Source organism: Podarcis gaigeae (genome assembly GCF_964106915.1).
Source record: "Podarcis gaigeae genome assembly, chromosome: 10".
In the NCBI taxonomy this organism is placed as follows: Eukaryota; Metazoa; Chordata; class Lepidosauria; order Squamata; family Lacertidae; genus Podarcis; species Podarcis gaigeae.
The window spans coordinates 23,912,813-23,930,411 of NC_139686.1; the positions used below are offsets into that span (position 1 = coordinate 23,912,813).

Genomic DNA, 17,599 nt, shown 5'->3' on the forward strand with positions numbered 1-17,599 from the left:
AATACAAAAGCAATATACAAAACAGAAGTTCCCTGCAGACTGTGCTGGAAATGTAAACAGGCATGTGACACACAATAGTCATGCCCGTCCCTTTTAAGGTGGAACGGAACTATATCATAACAGAGGTGTCACCAGGCTCAGAGGAACCCCAAGATTTACAGAAGTATACAATATCTTAAGGAAAAAAACCCTAAGGGGAGACCTCTCCAATAGCCTAATGAAGATTGAGCATGCTCAGTGACCTCTGCTGATGCTGACAGTGGGGTGGGGATAAAATAGAAAACTGGGGGCGGGGGCAGGGGCAGGGTAACTGAAACCCTGAACAGGAGTACTCCATATGGCATCATTTTGCTGCCCGTCTCACTTGCTTCTTCTGCCAGGAGATTGAGGCATGATGTCACCTACCCCAATACAGAAAGTCTATTGTTCTTCCATAGCCGTCTGCCTTTATGATTATAGTCAGAAGATCAGGCACCATGCTAAGATATTAGCACTGTAACTGTCATGCTGGAAGGGAACAACAGGAAGAGTAAAGCACTTGGGCATCCTTCCGAATAGAAAGGCTCCCTAGTCCAAAAAGCTTTTGACTTCCACATAGGCTGCAAACGCTATCATTACAATCAGTACCAATTGTTTCTGGCTCATTCTGCATCTGTGGAATGACAGCTGGTTGTTTCCCCCGCTCTACAAATCAGCATCAAAGTCATTTCGAGGACAGCTTGGCTTGAAACTTCTGCCCATGGAATTCAGCTTTCCTGCAAAATGAGAATGTCAGGAGAGAATTTCTTTGAACTGAATTCAAGTTAGACACCAATGCATGTCTAAGACTCAAGGTGCTGGGGAAACAAGACTGCAGCTTCTGCAGAGGGTGATCAAGGCTCCTTAAGTGCTGGACCTTCTCACCCCTGAAACTGGCCCCATAATCTAGTTTTGTTGGGTGGGGGTAGCAGCTGCCATGCATTGTCAGAGGACTGCTCTTTGTGATTGTACAGAAGCTTCAGTTTGACACACAATGGGTGTCTGAATTATGGAAGGATGGCTTTATGGTTGCTCATGCATGGGTTTTAATTTATTTATGTGATCTATGCATACCCAGGAATAAGTTCCATTGAAGTCAATGGAGCCTACTTCTGAGCAGGCGTGCATAAGATAAGGTTTACCAGACGTCCCCGTTTCTTGGAGACAGTCCCCGGATTTACAAATCAGTCCCCTGACAAAATCCTATCATTCCTACTGAGGTTGAAAAGTGTCCCTGGATTCATTGAAAAAATCTGGTAACCTTAGCATATGATTGCACTGATCATTACTGGGTTGTGACTAATGGTAGCTTTGTACTAGTGCAAAGTGTGCCTCCGTGTGGCAACCTGTTTCCATTGAGCCAAAAGCTGGTTGTGAGGATAGGGAACTCTCCAAAACAGTGTAGGATGTGAAGGGCTTCTGTAGGTAGGGGAGGAGGAATGAAAATCACTGTTCTGTGAGTGGAAAACACTTTTCACTAAATCAGAGAGCCATGTTTCCTTGTGAACAACCTTCTGGGGCCACATGCTAGGCTGGGAAAAGGAATGAATGTGATTCTTATCTCTGTTACACTAAGCTACATTCCAGTCACACAAAACTTAAAAGATTTACACACACACACACACACACACACACACACACACACACACACACTTCTTCATCCAGGCAATCAAGACATATTCCAGGCACAAAGCGCTTCAGTGCCATGGTCCAGGGAGAGTCTGAGGGCCCGATGGAGAGGTTTGGAGGGCCACATCTAGGCCCTGGGACTGAAGTTTTCCATCCCTGCAGTAACGCCAAGGCACTGTAGAATGTAACCTCCTGGTTTTAGGATTTAGGTAGAACAGCTCTAAGTATTTATCCATGCTTCCTCCCTCAAATAATTGGCTGAGATAAAAATGATGAAGTGGGATACAGATAACCTAGCTTTAGAATATGAAGAAATGTGTTTACAAAACTGCAGCTCCCTGGGCCAAAGTTGATGTGATGTTAAATGTATTATTGCATTAAAAATGTAAGTAGCCATGCATGTGTGTTTGGGGGGGCGGGGAGAGAGATAGGATCGTGACTGCAGTTCAGAGAGGGAAGAGATGTAAGTATTTTGACAGACAAAGAAATTTCATGGAGATGAATTTTTCAGTTGTTTTAAGCTAGAAGCTGGCACCTAATCTCAAATTGTTGGTACTGAAGAGAATGCAATCTCTTTTTTAAAAAAGTTGATAGAACGGATTGGGGAAACTATCTCTTTATTAGCTGCAGTTGGCAAAATTCTTGCAAGGATTTTAGGAAACCGTCTCCCAACTATATCCAAGGCTACCCTTCCTGAATCCCGAATGGTTTTCAACCTTCTAGGGGGGACAGTGGACATGATTTTCACCGCTTGACAGCTTCAAGAAAAATGCAGAGAGCAAAACCAATCCCAGTACATGGCGTTTATTGACCTGACTAAGGCCTTCAACACTATAAATCGTAATGCTCTGTGGACTGTCCTTCTGGATAAATTTGTGAACATTCTTCAGCTCCTCCATGATAATGTGGCAGAAACAATTGTGGATAACAATGGCTGTCAAAGTGAACCATTCACAGTGGGATCAGCTTTTAAACAGGGATGTATTATCGCTCCAACTCTAATATTTTCATTGCCATGATCCTACACATTGTCAGTGTAAACTCCCCACTGGGGTAGAAATCATATATTGAACAGATGGAAAGCTCTTTAACTTGAGTAGACTGAAAGCAAAGAGTAAGGTTACCATAACTTACATCATAGAGTTTCAATATGCTGATGACAACGTAGTGTGTGCTCACTTAGAGGATGACCTCCAAACCATCCTAAATATCTTCACAGAAGCTTACGAACAGCTTGGGTTATCTCTCGACATCCAAAAAACCAAAGTGCAGTATCAACAAGCACAAAACAACCCCTTTGCAGTGCCACAAATCCAACTTAATGGTGTAATGCTGCAATGTTGGAAAATGTCAATCATTTTTCCTATCTAGGCAGTAATCTTTCCACAAGGGTTGACACTGATGCCGAAATCCAGCATCACCTGAGCTCTGTGAGTGCAGCTTTCTCTGATGGAAGTGCAGAGTGTTTAAGGACTGGGACATTCATAGGGAAACAAAAATGCTTGTTTCCAAAGCTATTGTACTACCAACCTTACTGTACACTTGTGAAACATGGACCACTTATAAACACCATCTCCAACTCCTCAAAAGATTCCATCAACGGTGTCTATGAAAAATCTGACACATCACTTGGGAAGACAGGCGAACTAATGTCAGTGTACTGGAAGAAGCAAAGATCACCATTGTTGAAGCAATGATTCTTCAACATCAACTTCGTTGGACTGGTCATGTTGTGCGGATGCCTCATTATTGTCTTCCAAAGCAACTACTCTATTCCGAACTTAAACATGGAAAGCATAATGCTGGTGGTCAACAAAAGAGGTTTAAAGACTCTCTTTCAAGGCAAATCTTTAAAAATGAAGTATAAACACCAACAATTGAGAAACACTGGCCTGCAATCGCTCCAGTTGGAGAACAGCCTTTACCAAAGGTGTCATGGACTTTGAAGACACTCAAACTCAGGACGAAAGGGAGAAATGGGTTAAAAGGAAGACATGTTTGGCAAACCCTCACCATGATCAACCCCTGCCCGGAAACCTATGTCTCCACTGTGGAAGGCCATAGAATTGGCCTCCAAAGTCATCTGTGGACACACCATTAAGACTGTGCTCATGGAAGACAATCTTACTCAGCTACAAGTGATTGCCAAACAAGAAGACCAATGGTGGGTAACCATTTTTGGCCTAAGGGCCTCTTTCAACCTTGGTTAATCCTCCAGTGGCCACATTCTGGCACTGAGTGTGGCCACTCCAATAAGGATGGAAAGATCTGTCAATATCCGTTCACTCAGTTTCTCATTTTCCCAATCTTAAATTCCACATTTCTGCAGCAGTTTGCAGTTTTAAAGAAAAGAAAAGAAAAACACTGTACTGTATTGTTAGTGAATTATTTTCCTAATAAACACATTTGGGATGCAGTTTTGACTAATGTACACCTTTTTGCAAGCAGTTTCTTTTAATATACTGCATGTTATTTTCACTAATATATTCATTTTTATGCACACAATCCTCTAACATATGTATTTTTTGGTTAACATGGGTCATGTTTTTGTTTCGCTTTAAAGGAGGGGTGAATAATCTTTTGGTTTTTTTTTTTGCCTCTGAAGTTTGCATTCCCTTGGGAGTAATATGTCAGATTCTGCATACCATCAGTTAGCAGGGCTGGAGCCACTCCATACCCTTTCTTACACAGCACTGATTTATTTACACAGGCATACAAGGATGCGCTCCATTCATTCTCACTCACACAACCTCCAGCCTCCATTCATCTATCATCCATTCATCCCACACTCTTTCTCTCTCGTTCTAAAGGGGGGGGGCAGGAGAAAGAAAGAATGTGGTGGTGATAACTTAAGAGAGGGAGAGGGAGTACTGATTATCTTAATTTAAGATCACCAGCCAACACTGTCTCTGTGTTTTTTCTCACATGTGCAGAGCCTGAGTCTAAAGCAATTGCTTTATAGCCAAAGAAGTCAGAGTTATCCTGGAGCAAGAAAGATGCTTAGCAGTTATGTTTATTAACCATTATTCTTTATTAGACCTCACAGAGGTGTCAACTATACATACAAATACATTAGAAAGATACCCTCTTACAGTAATGTTTCACATTTTGGACTGGATCTCAAGAGGGAGCAAACAGTTCAGTACATTCTACCAACCTAAGGTTGCCATAGTCTTTATTTTATTATACAGTGTGACCAAGCCCTTTTTAATTTTTTTACTGCATCAGTGGATATTTAGAAAAACAAACAATGAAAACCAGATAACTAGCTCTTGAGATCTTTTGGACCTATCATGATAAATGCATATAAAGAGCCTTTTAAGAAGCATGAATACACTATTGGTTTATGGATCAATGTTTACCGGGTTAGAAAGTTTGCACAGAGTGGGGGACATGGCTAAATGGTTCCAAGGTACCTGTGAAATAGTAAAATCAGTTTTTTCTTTTCGCAAGCACTAGAACCTTCATTACTTGGCATTCCTGTGTATCTGTGGAAAGCTTACCAGTGCTAAATGGGGAGAATAATGGGGTGAGTTCTACTGTTGAAGTAGTTGTTTGGGTGGGGTGGGGGGTTCTGCAACACACTGATGTTACATACACAGTATGAAATATTATTTACTTGTCATTAGGTCATGACAGTTTGCATTTTGAATGAGCACAGGGAAAATAAAAACTGTACAAATCCAAATATTTACAGCCCAATCTACAAAGCATTGTGCTGGTGCATTGCCCATCTATCTCAGTACGACATATGCCGCCAAAGTGTTTCAAGGATTATGGACTTTTTTGGTGTGTGGGAGGAGCTGACAGGGTGAGCAAACGATGTCCCTCATCATGGTTTTTGCTTATATGCTTGCCATCAATAGCTTTCAGTATTGAATTTTTAGGAATTCAAGTGCCCACATACAACCATGCTTGTATAATCTAAACCCTGAGGTTGCACATACCTTTTCTTAAGATGTAAGTGGGCCAGTTCACATTCTGATGTTGACCATACTCTTAATTTAAGGTAAGTGGGCAGCTCATATTTTTGTTTGGAAGAATGGCATTGTGGAAAACAAATGAATATTAATCTCAACATTTAGCACTTGGGCAGCTAAGTAACTAAAAATACATATAAGCTAGATGGCTAATTATGACATTCTAGCTTTGCAGAGGGTCACTTATCTAGGTATCAGTCAGTCCTTGATCCTGTTGTCTTATAGATTAGATTATGCTGGACACGTACAGAAAAATATCGGCTGGAGGCATACTGGAAATTTGCATTTAGTTTTGTTGTTAGCTGTGCCTCTAGGGATGTACGGTTCTTAAAACAAGCATGTGGTACTTCAAAGTCTCCCAGAACTATGTGAAACACTTCACCACATTCTGATTGTTTTTTTAAAGCAGCATATGTCCTTTCCCACTAAGGAATCTTGTTTTTGGCTCGCAAAACCTATTCAGAAAAAAAAAACATGCTGTAACACACCAGCTGGTTGCTTCAGTTGCTTCGTTACTCTCCTTGGGTCACAATTGATTTCCATCACTGGAATTGGTTAGAAATGCATCAGAGTCACTCTGTCATACCTCAAAGTAAAAGTTGTTCTCATTTACTGTATAGTGTAAGGAAGCTTGCCCTTGTGTAAGTTTGATGCAGGCAAGTTCCTTGCTTAAGGCTCCAGTCCTCAATGGGGCTTGTGCCGGCGGAGCGCTTTGGGGATTGGGCTGCAAGTGGAAATAAACCTAAATTACAAAACAGTTTTGGTAGACTGCTTACAACAGGCATTTAAGCTAATGGATCGATTACAAGAAAGTAGCAACAACAATTAAGGCGTGCAAAACCATGTACATGCATGGAGCCTCCCCCCTCCCCAGCACACAACCTTGGCTAGCAAAGACATGTTCAAAGTGCTCTATCCCCGTAAATTTCATTCTGCAAAAGCAAAGTGCTGTTCATAAATTAAGGGCAATGGAGTACTGCATTTTCTCCTTTGCAAGTAACAAAAGAAAGGTCTCATTAGGCAGGATTTGGACATAGGCTGCGGCCTACAGGCCAATGAAATAGGACCACCATTGCCATTTTGGGCACATGAAGTTCTGCAAGCTCAACTAAGGCTTTCTTTGCCACTGCTGATTTTGGGAGCATCCAACTAAACACCTGTGTTAGGTTACATCTTGGCCATTAGCAGCTCCATTCCTTTCCATGAATTGAGGAAATGTTCTTCATATGTAGTATGGATTCCCACTGATGTGCACAGATTATTTGCAGCCATGAAGGAGAATAGGGGCCACTTCTGCACATGTGAGGCTCCAGGTTGTGTGAGTCCAGTACCTTCAGTGAAATATGTATGAATGTACTCAAAACTGGGGCATCCATCTCTATCTACAGTCATCGTGCTATGTGTATTGCCATATTAAGCATTGAAATAATTCATCAGTGCCATTGAGTACCAATAACAATCCCTATTGATGTAAGTGAGGCAGGGCAATTCAACCAACACTAAAGGTTTCTGGTTTAATGCTGTTGTAGCTTAGTTTGAGGGATTATGTAATTTAAAAAGAGAGAGAGATAAAGCAAATAATAAATTAAAAAATGAATGAATGAATGAATGAATGAATGAAAAACATGGGTACCATATAGTTATACTTCTTAAGAGTCCAGGATTGGCTGTGGCTCCTTGTCATGTACCCTGGTCATATACCCTTTAGAAAACATAAGTCTGCTTCTTTTAATGTGGGGAAATGCTACTTTATATTGAAAGTCAACACTTTCAAGGGTCATTGTTTCCCTCCCATAACGAAAGTAGGATGACTTCTCATGCCAAGCGTATGTTGCCAAATTCCACATGCAAGTTGTACATAACCTACAGCCTTACTTTTAAGGTTACTTAGCAGCAAAATCACCCCATTTAGTGACCATTATAAATGAACAGGCTTTCTTAGCAAAGCAAGACATTATTCAGGAGCAGCCAAAAAAAAGAAAAAGAAAAAGAAAAGAAATTTAACGATTTTCAGCAAGAAGTGCATCAAGCAACATTTCACACATCAATTCAGTCAGTCTTTCATCAATGTCTTTCCCCCTTTTATAATGTTTTTGATTATGCATCAGATAGTCTGCATCCTTGGACTTATGTTTATTGGTGGTCAATTATCAGTAGATCTATTTGGTAGATCTACTCCATTGGTATCTGTGAAATTTAAACACAGAGGTAGGGTGTCAACCCCAATATTATGTGCAGTTGTAGCAGCAAATAAGCAAGTTAGAAGTAGACCTGTGAAACATCTGGGCCCGTGTTATTATCTGGTATTAGGATCTAAACTGGGAAATCATGGCAACGCTATAGAGTAGTGAGCAATACTATGCCAGAAAAGAAAGACCACAAGAATAAAGTTACAGATAGGTAGCCGTGTTGGTCTGCCATAGTCAAAACAAAATAAAAAAATTCCTTCCAGTAGCACCTTAAAGACCAACTAAGTTAGTTCTTGGTATGAGCTTTCGTGTGCATGCACACTTCTTATCTGAAGAAGTGTGCATGCACACGAAAGCTCATACCAAGAACTAACTTAGTTGGTCTTTAAGGTGCTACTGGAAGGATTTTTTTTATTTTGTTTTCACAAGAATAAACAGTGGGTTGGATCCTGGCAAAGTCATGCTATGGTCCTGTTTTAAAAGTTACTCATGACAAATATTCCACATTGATTTCAATGGGATCTAATTATGACTGCACACCAAATTGACAGGGAGACATTTTGAAAAAGGTTGCTGTATGCAAATCATGGTGGCCACTTGCACAATTTCCCAAAGTCAATTGCTTGGGTAACCAGATGTATGAACAGGAGGTAGAGGTAGAGGTGTAACTGTGGTCTAACGGGGCTGCAACTAACAAGCAGCACAAGGTAAATTTTCCTTATTGTCTGAAACAGGATGTCCCTGCAGCCAAGGGCCCTTTCCAAATAGTCCAGGTTTGTTGTTGTTGTAGTAAACACAGGATTAACAGTAGTCCCATTCTCCATTATGACCTCGTTTTCTGTGTAATTGGAGTGGGGTTGCCTAGCAAAAACATATTGAAAGAGACATGTATTCCACTGCTGGAGAGCAGGAGTGCACAGCTGGTGTGCGTGAGACAAAGTAAACGTATCGAGAGAAAGAGTTTTCCAAAGTGGTACCAGTGAGCAGAGAAGGAACGTGCATGGCTAGGTGTCGTGATGTCACAGTGACCATTCAATAGATGGCTGTGGTAGTAGCACAGCAAAGTTATCCAAGAAGTGCTAGTGAATGAAACACATGTTTTTGAAGTGTTGGTTATGTCTGGTTTGCAAATATAAGGCTGTGCTGATACATTCCAATGAAAACAGCTACAGCATAAGATTTCTGAAAATAAATAATGCAAGTGAGAAGCAGAAAGTTTTAGTTATGTTGCAGGTTATTTAAAAGTGTGTGTGTGGGGGGAATCAAAACATGCACCCTTCATGCAATCAGTATGGAGCTAGGTATAGATGCTAGTACATCTCTAAGGTAGCATGATAGAGCTATCAATGTCCAAGGGCACATATGTTAATTTCTCCTGTCCATATTGTACTTATGTATGTGCCATGTAATAAATGGCAAGAGAGATGGCATAGCTCAGTGGTTCAGAAGGTGCCAGGTTCAATCCCTAGCATCTCCAGGTAAAAAGATAAGGTAGGGATGAGAAAATAGCTCCCTCTTTGAGACCCCGCCCCGCAGAGCTTCTGCCTGTCAGACAAAACAATACTGGGCTAGTTGGACCAAGAGTATGATTTGGTATAATACAACTTCATAAGTATGTTTTAAATTTCAAGTTTCACACATCCACTTGGGAAGGTGGCAAAATCTAATTGTGCTTTAAGTCATTTGGATGACTAGAGACTGTAGTGACCTGGCCAGCAACTCGCATTCTTGGAGAGCTACTTTGATGAGGGATGGTTGGCCATCTCAGCATCTCTGGGCTAGGTTTAGCCCAAGTGTCTCCAGTGGCAACGTGGGACAGAGAAAGTAAAGATGTGCCCTATGGACAGTGTTTGTTGAATTATTCTGCCTTCAAGCATGTGAAAAACTATTGGCCCTGATCCAGCAGTTGTGACTAAATCACATTAAAGCAACAGGTCTTCAGCTAGTTTATGAGACTAACTTGTCACAATTAACTTGAAGTCAGCTGGAACCACTATCTGTACCTAGCCTCAGTCTTTCAAGGGAAATGAAAATATTGTCTAGTTTTGCCTTTGTTAGAGTGGTATCTCTATATTGTATTATATGTAGTCAAGTTTCAGATATTCTTATAACCTCCTTCATGTAAAAGTCAAACAGAAAAAAAATTGTACACAAGATACTGTGTTTGAGCAATGATAGTCCTTGTAGAATACTGTAATATTGTGATAAGCAAAAATGTCTATTGCAGGATTAAAATGAATATAGGTTTGCATTTAGGATTTGTTTCTCCTTCAAGACAGGAATTTGATTTACACGATTTACCAAATGGTGCTTCTATATAGTTAATGGCTTGTGAGGAAAGTCACCAATGAAGATTTGTGACTTGTTAAATAGAGCAAAAAATCCTAATCCCCCTTTTAAAAATAATCATCAAATGCACAGGCATTTAAACTAGAGAAGCCATTTGAAACCAGAATAATGGAAAGTATCTTTGAATAAACTATAAAATATGTGGCATACTTGTTTGAACTGCAATGATATTTTTAAAAGAGGAATCAGTGGTATATATTGTGTCTTTAATAAATTACTACAATTCATTTCCAGGCTAAAAGTAGTTTTGAAACACATTAAATAGACTGAGTATACTTTCATCAGAACAATTCCCCCCCTATCTAAATGCAAAGAATCTCCAATCAGATTTAACTTTCATTTAAAAAGAACCATAAAGGTGTCATTTTTGCACATTTTGATGTTTGTGAAAACCATATAAAGTTTTTCTTTTTTTAAAAAAAATTATCACACATACAGACTCAATGCATGCACACAATTTCAGTTTCACAGAATGCTAGCCATATATTTTCAACTCTTTCTCAAAAGCTACAGAATATGTCACTACTTCTCCTCACCCCCATTAGAAATGGATATATATATTTTTTCACTTCAAGGCATTTTTTAAAAAATTAGCTGTGATTTGTACCTAAACTGATTTCTCTATAAATATATGTATATAACCCTCAAGTTATCTGCTTTAGATAAAATAAACTCAATACACTTTTGTCTCAACCCAGCTAAGGAAATCAAGTAGTAAGTAGCCTTCTATGCATGGATCACTGGCAAGAAAGAAGTACTGTTTTGGGGGGACAGGTGGGGGGGACCCTGAATGGGGTAGCTGTGCCCCTGAAGGACCAGGTGCACAACCTGGGAGTCATTTTGGACTCACAGCTATCCATGGAGGTGCAGGTCAATTCTGTGTCCAGGGCAGCTGTCTCCCAGCTCCATCTGGTACAGAGGTTGAGATACTACCTGCCCGTGAACTTTCTTGCCAGAGTGGTGCATGCTCCGGTAATCTCCTGCTTGGACTACTGTAATGCACTCTATGTGTGGGCTACCTCTGAAGGTGACTCAGAAACTACAATTAATCCAGAAAGTGGCAGCTAGATTGGTGACTGAGAGTGGCTGCGGAGACATATGGTCCTGAAATACCTACATTGGCTTTCAGTACATTTCCGAGCACAATTCAAAGTTTTGGTGCTGACCTTTAAAGCCCCAAACGGCCTCAGCCCAGTATACCTGAAGGAGCATCTCCACCTCCATCGTTCAGCCTGGACACTGAGGTCCAGTGCCGAGGGACTTCTGGCGATTCTCTCACTGTGAAAAGTGAGGTTACAGGGAACCAGGCAAGGGGCCTTCTCAGTAGTGGCGCCCACCCTGTGGAACACCCTCCAACCAAGGAAATAAACAACTATCTGACTTTTAGAAGACATCTGAAGGCAGCCCTGTTTAGGAAAGTTTTTAATGTCTGATGTTTTACAATTTTTTATGTGGTGTAAGCCGCCCAGAGTGGCTGGGGAAACCCAGCCACATGGACGAGGGTATAAATAAAATTATTATTATTATTACTTGGTAGTTCAGGAACCATGGATAGAAAAAGAATTTTTTTTTTAACAGCACTCTGCTTTATGACTTCATGCATGCATGCAGAAGGCATGAGTAAGGCTCAAGTGTGTCTTTCTTGTTGTGTGAAAACACTCCAGGGATTATCACCCTTTGAATGATAATTTGGACTTCTGGTCCTAACCAAGCCCAGGATGAAAGGTTTTTTTTTTGTAATTTGGTGTAATTAGAACAGATTATATCCATATGGTGACTTTGCCTTAGTAGAAAGTGCCATATTGTGTTCTGCTCCAGAAGGACTCTGGAGGAGATGGTGGACTTAAGTGGGTAAGGGGATTTGAAGAAAATCAAATGCCCTGACAAGTGAAAGGTGATTTCCACCAAGGCAATGTAAGCCCTGCATACAAACAATCCCAACGTAACCCTTGTGCAAGAACACATGATGCTTTTAATGGGTGGAGGACTGTGCCATGACCCAAAGTTCCACACAGGCATCCTGTCACAAGCACAGTATTGTCCCCTCCATAAGCAGAATGGGAGCTTATAGGGAGCTTATAGGGTGCTGTGGAACACTCACAGGCACACTGGAGCTTCTGAGTGCGGTTTACGGATTTAAGCACTGTTGTACTGCAACATTAAGCACTGTTGTACTGCAACATTCATTCATCCCAACAGGGTTAGAGCAGTATCCCTGTATATCCCACCAAAACAAATGGAAATTAAGCTACTTAGTAAGCCCTACACTTCTGTTCTGATAATGTGACAACTAACATTAGTATTAATTTTGGCAATTTTATTTTTCTCTCATTTTTTAAAAAATGTAAGTACTGTCCCAAATCCCCCCTTTTTAAAATGACAAAAAGTTGAAAAATTATGGCTAGGCATGTTTCTATTTTAAAAAGCAAAATCTATATATCTGTCAATTTATTTTTTTAAAAAATATGCATATACTTTCTTTTATAGTTTTTTTTTAGAGTCAAGTACTTTCTTAAACAAAACAATAGCACCACTTTGGCATAGCTGACCAAATCAGTAAAAGGTAAAGCAAAATTGCTACAGGTCCCCCCTGCCCCCCCCAATCCTTCATTTGTATATCTCTTGCTTGTAAAAATGGAGTAGCCTTGAATACAGCAGAAGACTTCATATGTATATACATTCATAGGTTCCAGCCACCATCCAAAGATATGTAAAAATTACTGCTAGGTACGAATAAAATTGATATCCTTTCAGAGGGCCAACACAAGACTGTTGCAACATCTGAGCCTGTTTTGCATTAAATCTGAGCTTATGCAGCATGATCCTATGCAGAAAGTAAACCTCTCTGGGTCCCATTGAACAGAATGCCTTTGTTGATATGGGCAGGTCAGGATTACAATGCAATCCTAACCCCATTGAGTTGAATGAGACATTCTCCCAGGAAGGGGTGCATAGAAAGCAAGCAAGCGAGGCTTATTTGCACACAGTTACCATACTTATTGCATGCAAGTTTTTTTAGGACAGTCTAAAATTACATGATGTTAATTTATTTATTGGCTTGTTTCCTCACTGTAGTCCTTCCTAAAACATTACTGAGTCAAATGATTTGTGGCTTGCTTGCTTCTCACCTTGGCTCCAGTTAGAGTTCCTATTCATGTCACAGTTTAAATAAAGTCTTACGGAGCACCAAGGTAGGTATTGCAATCTTTTTTTGGGGGTGGGGGGAGTTGGAGGGTAGTACCACCTGGGACTCAAGGTACATTATCAGCAGAATCACATGGTGAGGTTCTTGCTGGACAGTATCATTTTGGAAATACTCTGGGCACGGAATACCCTGCAAACGAAAAAGTAGCGTGTCAGGGAGAAAATGAGGTTAAAATCATTTTTCCTTATTGCTATTTTTCTGTATACAGGCAGTTTTATATACAGGCAAACATTTCAGACCTGCAATCTCCCATCTGCAATCCTAAGTGGTACAGTACAGCAAGATTATTCTGGTTGCATTGCTCAGGTCTACTTGATGATATCCCAGATATTTTGTTTACAGTGATAAGAAAGTAGTGTTATTAAACCAGAGCCTAGGGAAATCACCAAGGACCTGGTGCACTGGGGAAGCACCAGTTGGGTACACATGTTGCCAAGCCATAATTTGTATCTTTTCAATGTGACTCAGAGCTAATTCCCAGATTGCCACTAGCCAAGAACAAGATGCCAGTTTCTTTGGAGTGGCATCATGCATTGGTTTGTATGTTGCCACTCAGTTGGATAAACAGAGTCAGACAAAAATCTCATCAGTATGGGATACCAGTGTTATTACTTGATATTGGTAGTTATTTTTTTTAATTATTTGGAAGCCTTTTTTAAAATTATGCATGTGTTTCCTACAAATTCCTTCCCTTTCACCTTGGGCTTAGTTCTCACCCAACTCCACTGTTATTTTGCTTTTACCTCTTACTGTTTTTGCCAGACCCTTCCATAAAACAAGCTACAAAATAGCACCATTGTACTATGAAACAGTTTTACATAATGTTGATTATATGTGTGTTATTGATATGCTAATTTTTTTACAAACTGCACTATATGGAGGAAAAGACGTTTTATTTATAGTGTGGCAAAATAACTCATCACCTGAAAGAATCACCAAGGATTTAAGATTGCCTTTTGTGTGCTCTTAACTGATTCTAAACAACAAAAAACAACACCCCAATTGTCCATGTTGTATCTATTTGTATCTTCATGTGTTGTGGTGGTGAGCCTTTGTCTTAAAATCTGTTACCCTGATCCAGCAATTTGTTGCAAACAAGGGTTTCTCATGCACATGTGGAGATCAAGTGTATGCAGTCAGTCCCATTCACTTCAGTGACTGTGCGTGTAATGTGTGTTGCCACTTCATCCATCAAAGTAAATGGTGCTTCCATTCTACACAGGAACTCTGTGTGCATATTGAACCATGTAAGGATCCCTAACTGGGGTGAATGCATGCAATTCACATGTTGTCAGAACGCTACTGGTGTAATTGACGTGTTACTGTCACTGCTACTGGGAATGCCAAACTGTGCAAATATAAAAGGGGCAAACAAACAGAGTCTGTTGCTTGTATGGAAGTGCAAATATTAAAAACAAAAAACAAAACAAAACATAACCCACTTAGACAAGGCTGGTGAATGACTCCAACAGCAGGGTTCATAAGTTAATTTAGTGCAATTGGATCCATCAAAGGCCTGTACATCTGGTGGCTTTTGAGGGGCACAGGATTCATTGTGTCTCTCTGTGTGTGTATGTGTGTGTGTGTGTGTGTGTGTAGGACATTTATAGCAGGTGAACAATTAGAACAGCGATCTGCCAGTCTCAGAAACATTTTAGCACTGAGTTAATTTCTATTGGAATGTTTACTTGCATTGTTCATTGGGAGAATGCCCATTAGTGGAAATTTCATCAAGCTTATTGAACTTTAGTGTTTTGTCCAATGTTTGACAATTTATTTACAGCAAAGTATCCTGCAGATGGCACATTCATTCTTCACTTTTATGGATGATATTTTCTTACATTCTGTAGTTCCTGTTTCCTGTGTTTCCTCTACTCGTGTTCTTCAAATGCACTTCCTGAAAATGAAATAAAATATTTACTTATAGAGACCTTTCAGCACACTTCACAATTATTATTTTTTAAAAAATGTTATTCACCCTCACAAACTATATTATATTTAGAAACCTCTCTCTGAACATGAGAGATGATGGTGTTAACCTCTAGAAATAACATCCCTTTTCTTTGCACCAGTGCTTTGATTATCAATGGAGTGGCTGCAATGACAGTGCAGTGTACAAATGCTACTTTTGTCTGAGTGACAAACTTTTGTGACTAACTTGAACAGCTGAGATCATTTAAAATCAATGGAGGCATCTGGTTTGTGTTTGAATATCCTCCCAGCCTTAATGAGACTTTTCCATGCAGCCAATGATATCAATGGAACAAAATCACTCTGAGAGCTTGGTCTCATTCCCATAGGATGATTTGTCTCAGTTTGATCACTCTAAGTTTTCTTGACAGGCTGTGGTCTGTTCTTGCAGGAGGCAAACTGGTTTATGGTCCACATCTGGCTCCTGATCAGCCTGGGAAAGATGGTTTAAATAAGCCAATGCATTTATCTGACTGATTTGGAATTCTAGGCCACCTTGTTCCTAAGATTTGGCAAAGGCTAGAATATTAAAAAAACCACCATTAAACTTTTGTTTAATATTACTTTTTTACAGAAGACCCACAGATTTCACTTGGATAATTGTGCATTGGATTGTAGTTTTAGAAAAAGAAAGAATTTATAAGAGGGGTGTTTTAAAAATGTTTTCAAAAATCAAAGAATAAGAGTAATTAAAATTAAGAATTGACACTGGGCAGGTGTTTTCTCTGTATTTTTTTTCCAGTGCTCATCTAAAACTTTTCTGCGTAGGCAAGCCTAGTTAGACATGTAAAGCTGTTGTGTGTTTTAAACTATAATCTTAGCTTAGAAAGTATACATTTACCTGTTGATTTTATTCATTTCACTTTTTATATGCTCATTTTTAACACTGATAATTACTGACAGTTCTATGACATGTCTTATATTCTTTGTGAACTGCTTGGAAGTTTTATTTACAGTTAAGCTTTATACAAATTTTCTTAAATGAAAACAAATGATCAGAAATCCACCTTAAAATGCCTGCTGAAATAGGAAAGTCTTTGACAAGCACCTGACAATAAGCGGGATGGGGGACACAGACCATCTAATCTCAATTGGCAGTGAGTTCCACAGGAGTATTGTTGCTATTGGTGATAATTAATAATAATCATCTTCTCTGAAAGGCAGCTTGTCTACCCCTATTGATCTTCCTTTGTCATACATAGCTACAAGGAACTGCTGGGTATGCTCTGGTGCACTCTATGAATATACACAGGTCTATGACAGGGCCTAACTGGTATTCTCATGACACTGTTTAGATTCCATATGTGTTCTGCAATAGTGTCCACAGAGCGAGTGTCAAGGCCCCAACAGGCTAGCAGGACCTGCTGCTAATGATTTTGTATGTCCCCAGCCTTAAAGTGTTCTGACTCATTCTGGGCCAAACACTGTTTAGGCCCCTGACAAGTTATACTCACAAATATCTCTGCTGTAAAACTGAGTTATTTCACACGGCCTGCTCATGCTGAGGCCTTCTGAGCCTTGAGGCAGACAAGCGGCATTTAGTGAAATTTCATCTATATAACAATTAAAAGGTGAAGGAGGCTTATCCCCCTTTGTACTTGACCATCTTTTTTAAAATAAAAAATGAACAAACAAAAGTTAACAAAAAAACTATGGTTGTGCCGCTGCCGTGAAAATAACCTCTAAAACAATGCCCAACAACTTCAATAATATTATAAATGGATTTTGTTATCTGTGTGAGTTCCCAGGAGCATGGATGCATGAAGAACTAACGGTGCATGAACATGCTTCTGCATCAGTGCTGGGAATCCTCAAATGCAACATATTGGGAGGTTACAGTTGATCATATTCTGCCTACCTTTTGTGCTTTAGGCATATCAGTGTGGCGCTGAGCACGTACAGACCTTGCCGATTTAGGTGGTTTAACAGGAGCGCAGTACATCTCCAGCTGTCTCAGGTCACAGCTCTGGAAGCAACATTCATCCACTATTCCTCGGGTGGGAGGTGGACGCCTATTGCCCCCATACCCTGCAGGTTTACCTAAGTATAACAAAAACCAGTCACTGTTAGAGAAGAGTTGCATACCCTCCAACATTTCCCCAATGAAAATAGGGACGTCCCATTCCATAATGATAACTTTACTATTTATACCCCGCACATCTTACTGGGTTGCCCCTGCTGCTCTGGGCAGCTTCCAACATATATAAAAACATCATAAAACATTAAACATTTTAAAAAAACTTTCCTGTACAAGATTG

At 40.0% G+C, this 17,599-nt stretch overlaps 1 protein-coding gene and 1 long non-coding RNA gene across 5 annotated transcripts in view; one reads left to right on the top strand and one right to left on the bottom strand.

The window, feature by feature from the left end:
• Positions 1-17,599, top strand: part of LOC310826324 — an 85,209-nt gene that overhangs the window by 5,300 nt on the left and 62,310 nt on the right. The gene's annotated exons all lie outside the window — the stretch shown is intronic.
• The window catches only part of IGF1 (insulin like growth factor 1), a 65,131-nt gene continuing 52,186 nt past the window's right edge, over positions 4,655-17,599 (bottom strand). For 2 of the 4 annotated variants that reach the window (XM_083701016.1, XM_083701019.1), the window contains exons 3-5: positions 17,200-17,381; positions 15,212-15,267; positions 10,861-13,499 (exon numbers count right to left, since the gene is read on the bottom strand). In XM_083701016.1, coding sequence (XP_083557142.1) covers positions 13,439-13,499; positions 15,212-15,267; positions 17,200-17,381 — 299 coding nt within the window. In that variant the 3' untranslated portion in view covers positions 10,861-13,438. Of the gene's footprint in view, positions 6,352-10,860; positions 13,500-14,751; positions 15,268-17,199; positions 17,382-17,599 lie in introns of those variants that run through there. The other 2 variants (XM_083701017.1, XM_083701018.1) reach the window with 2 other exon arrangements.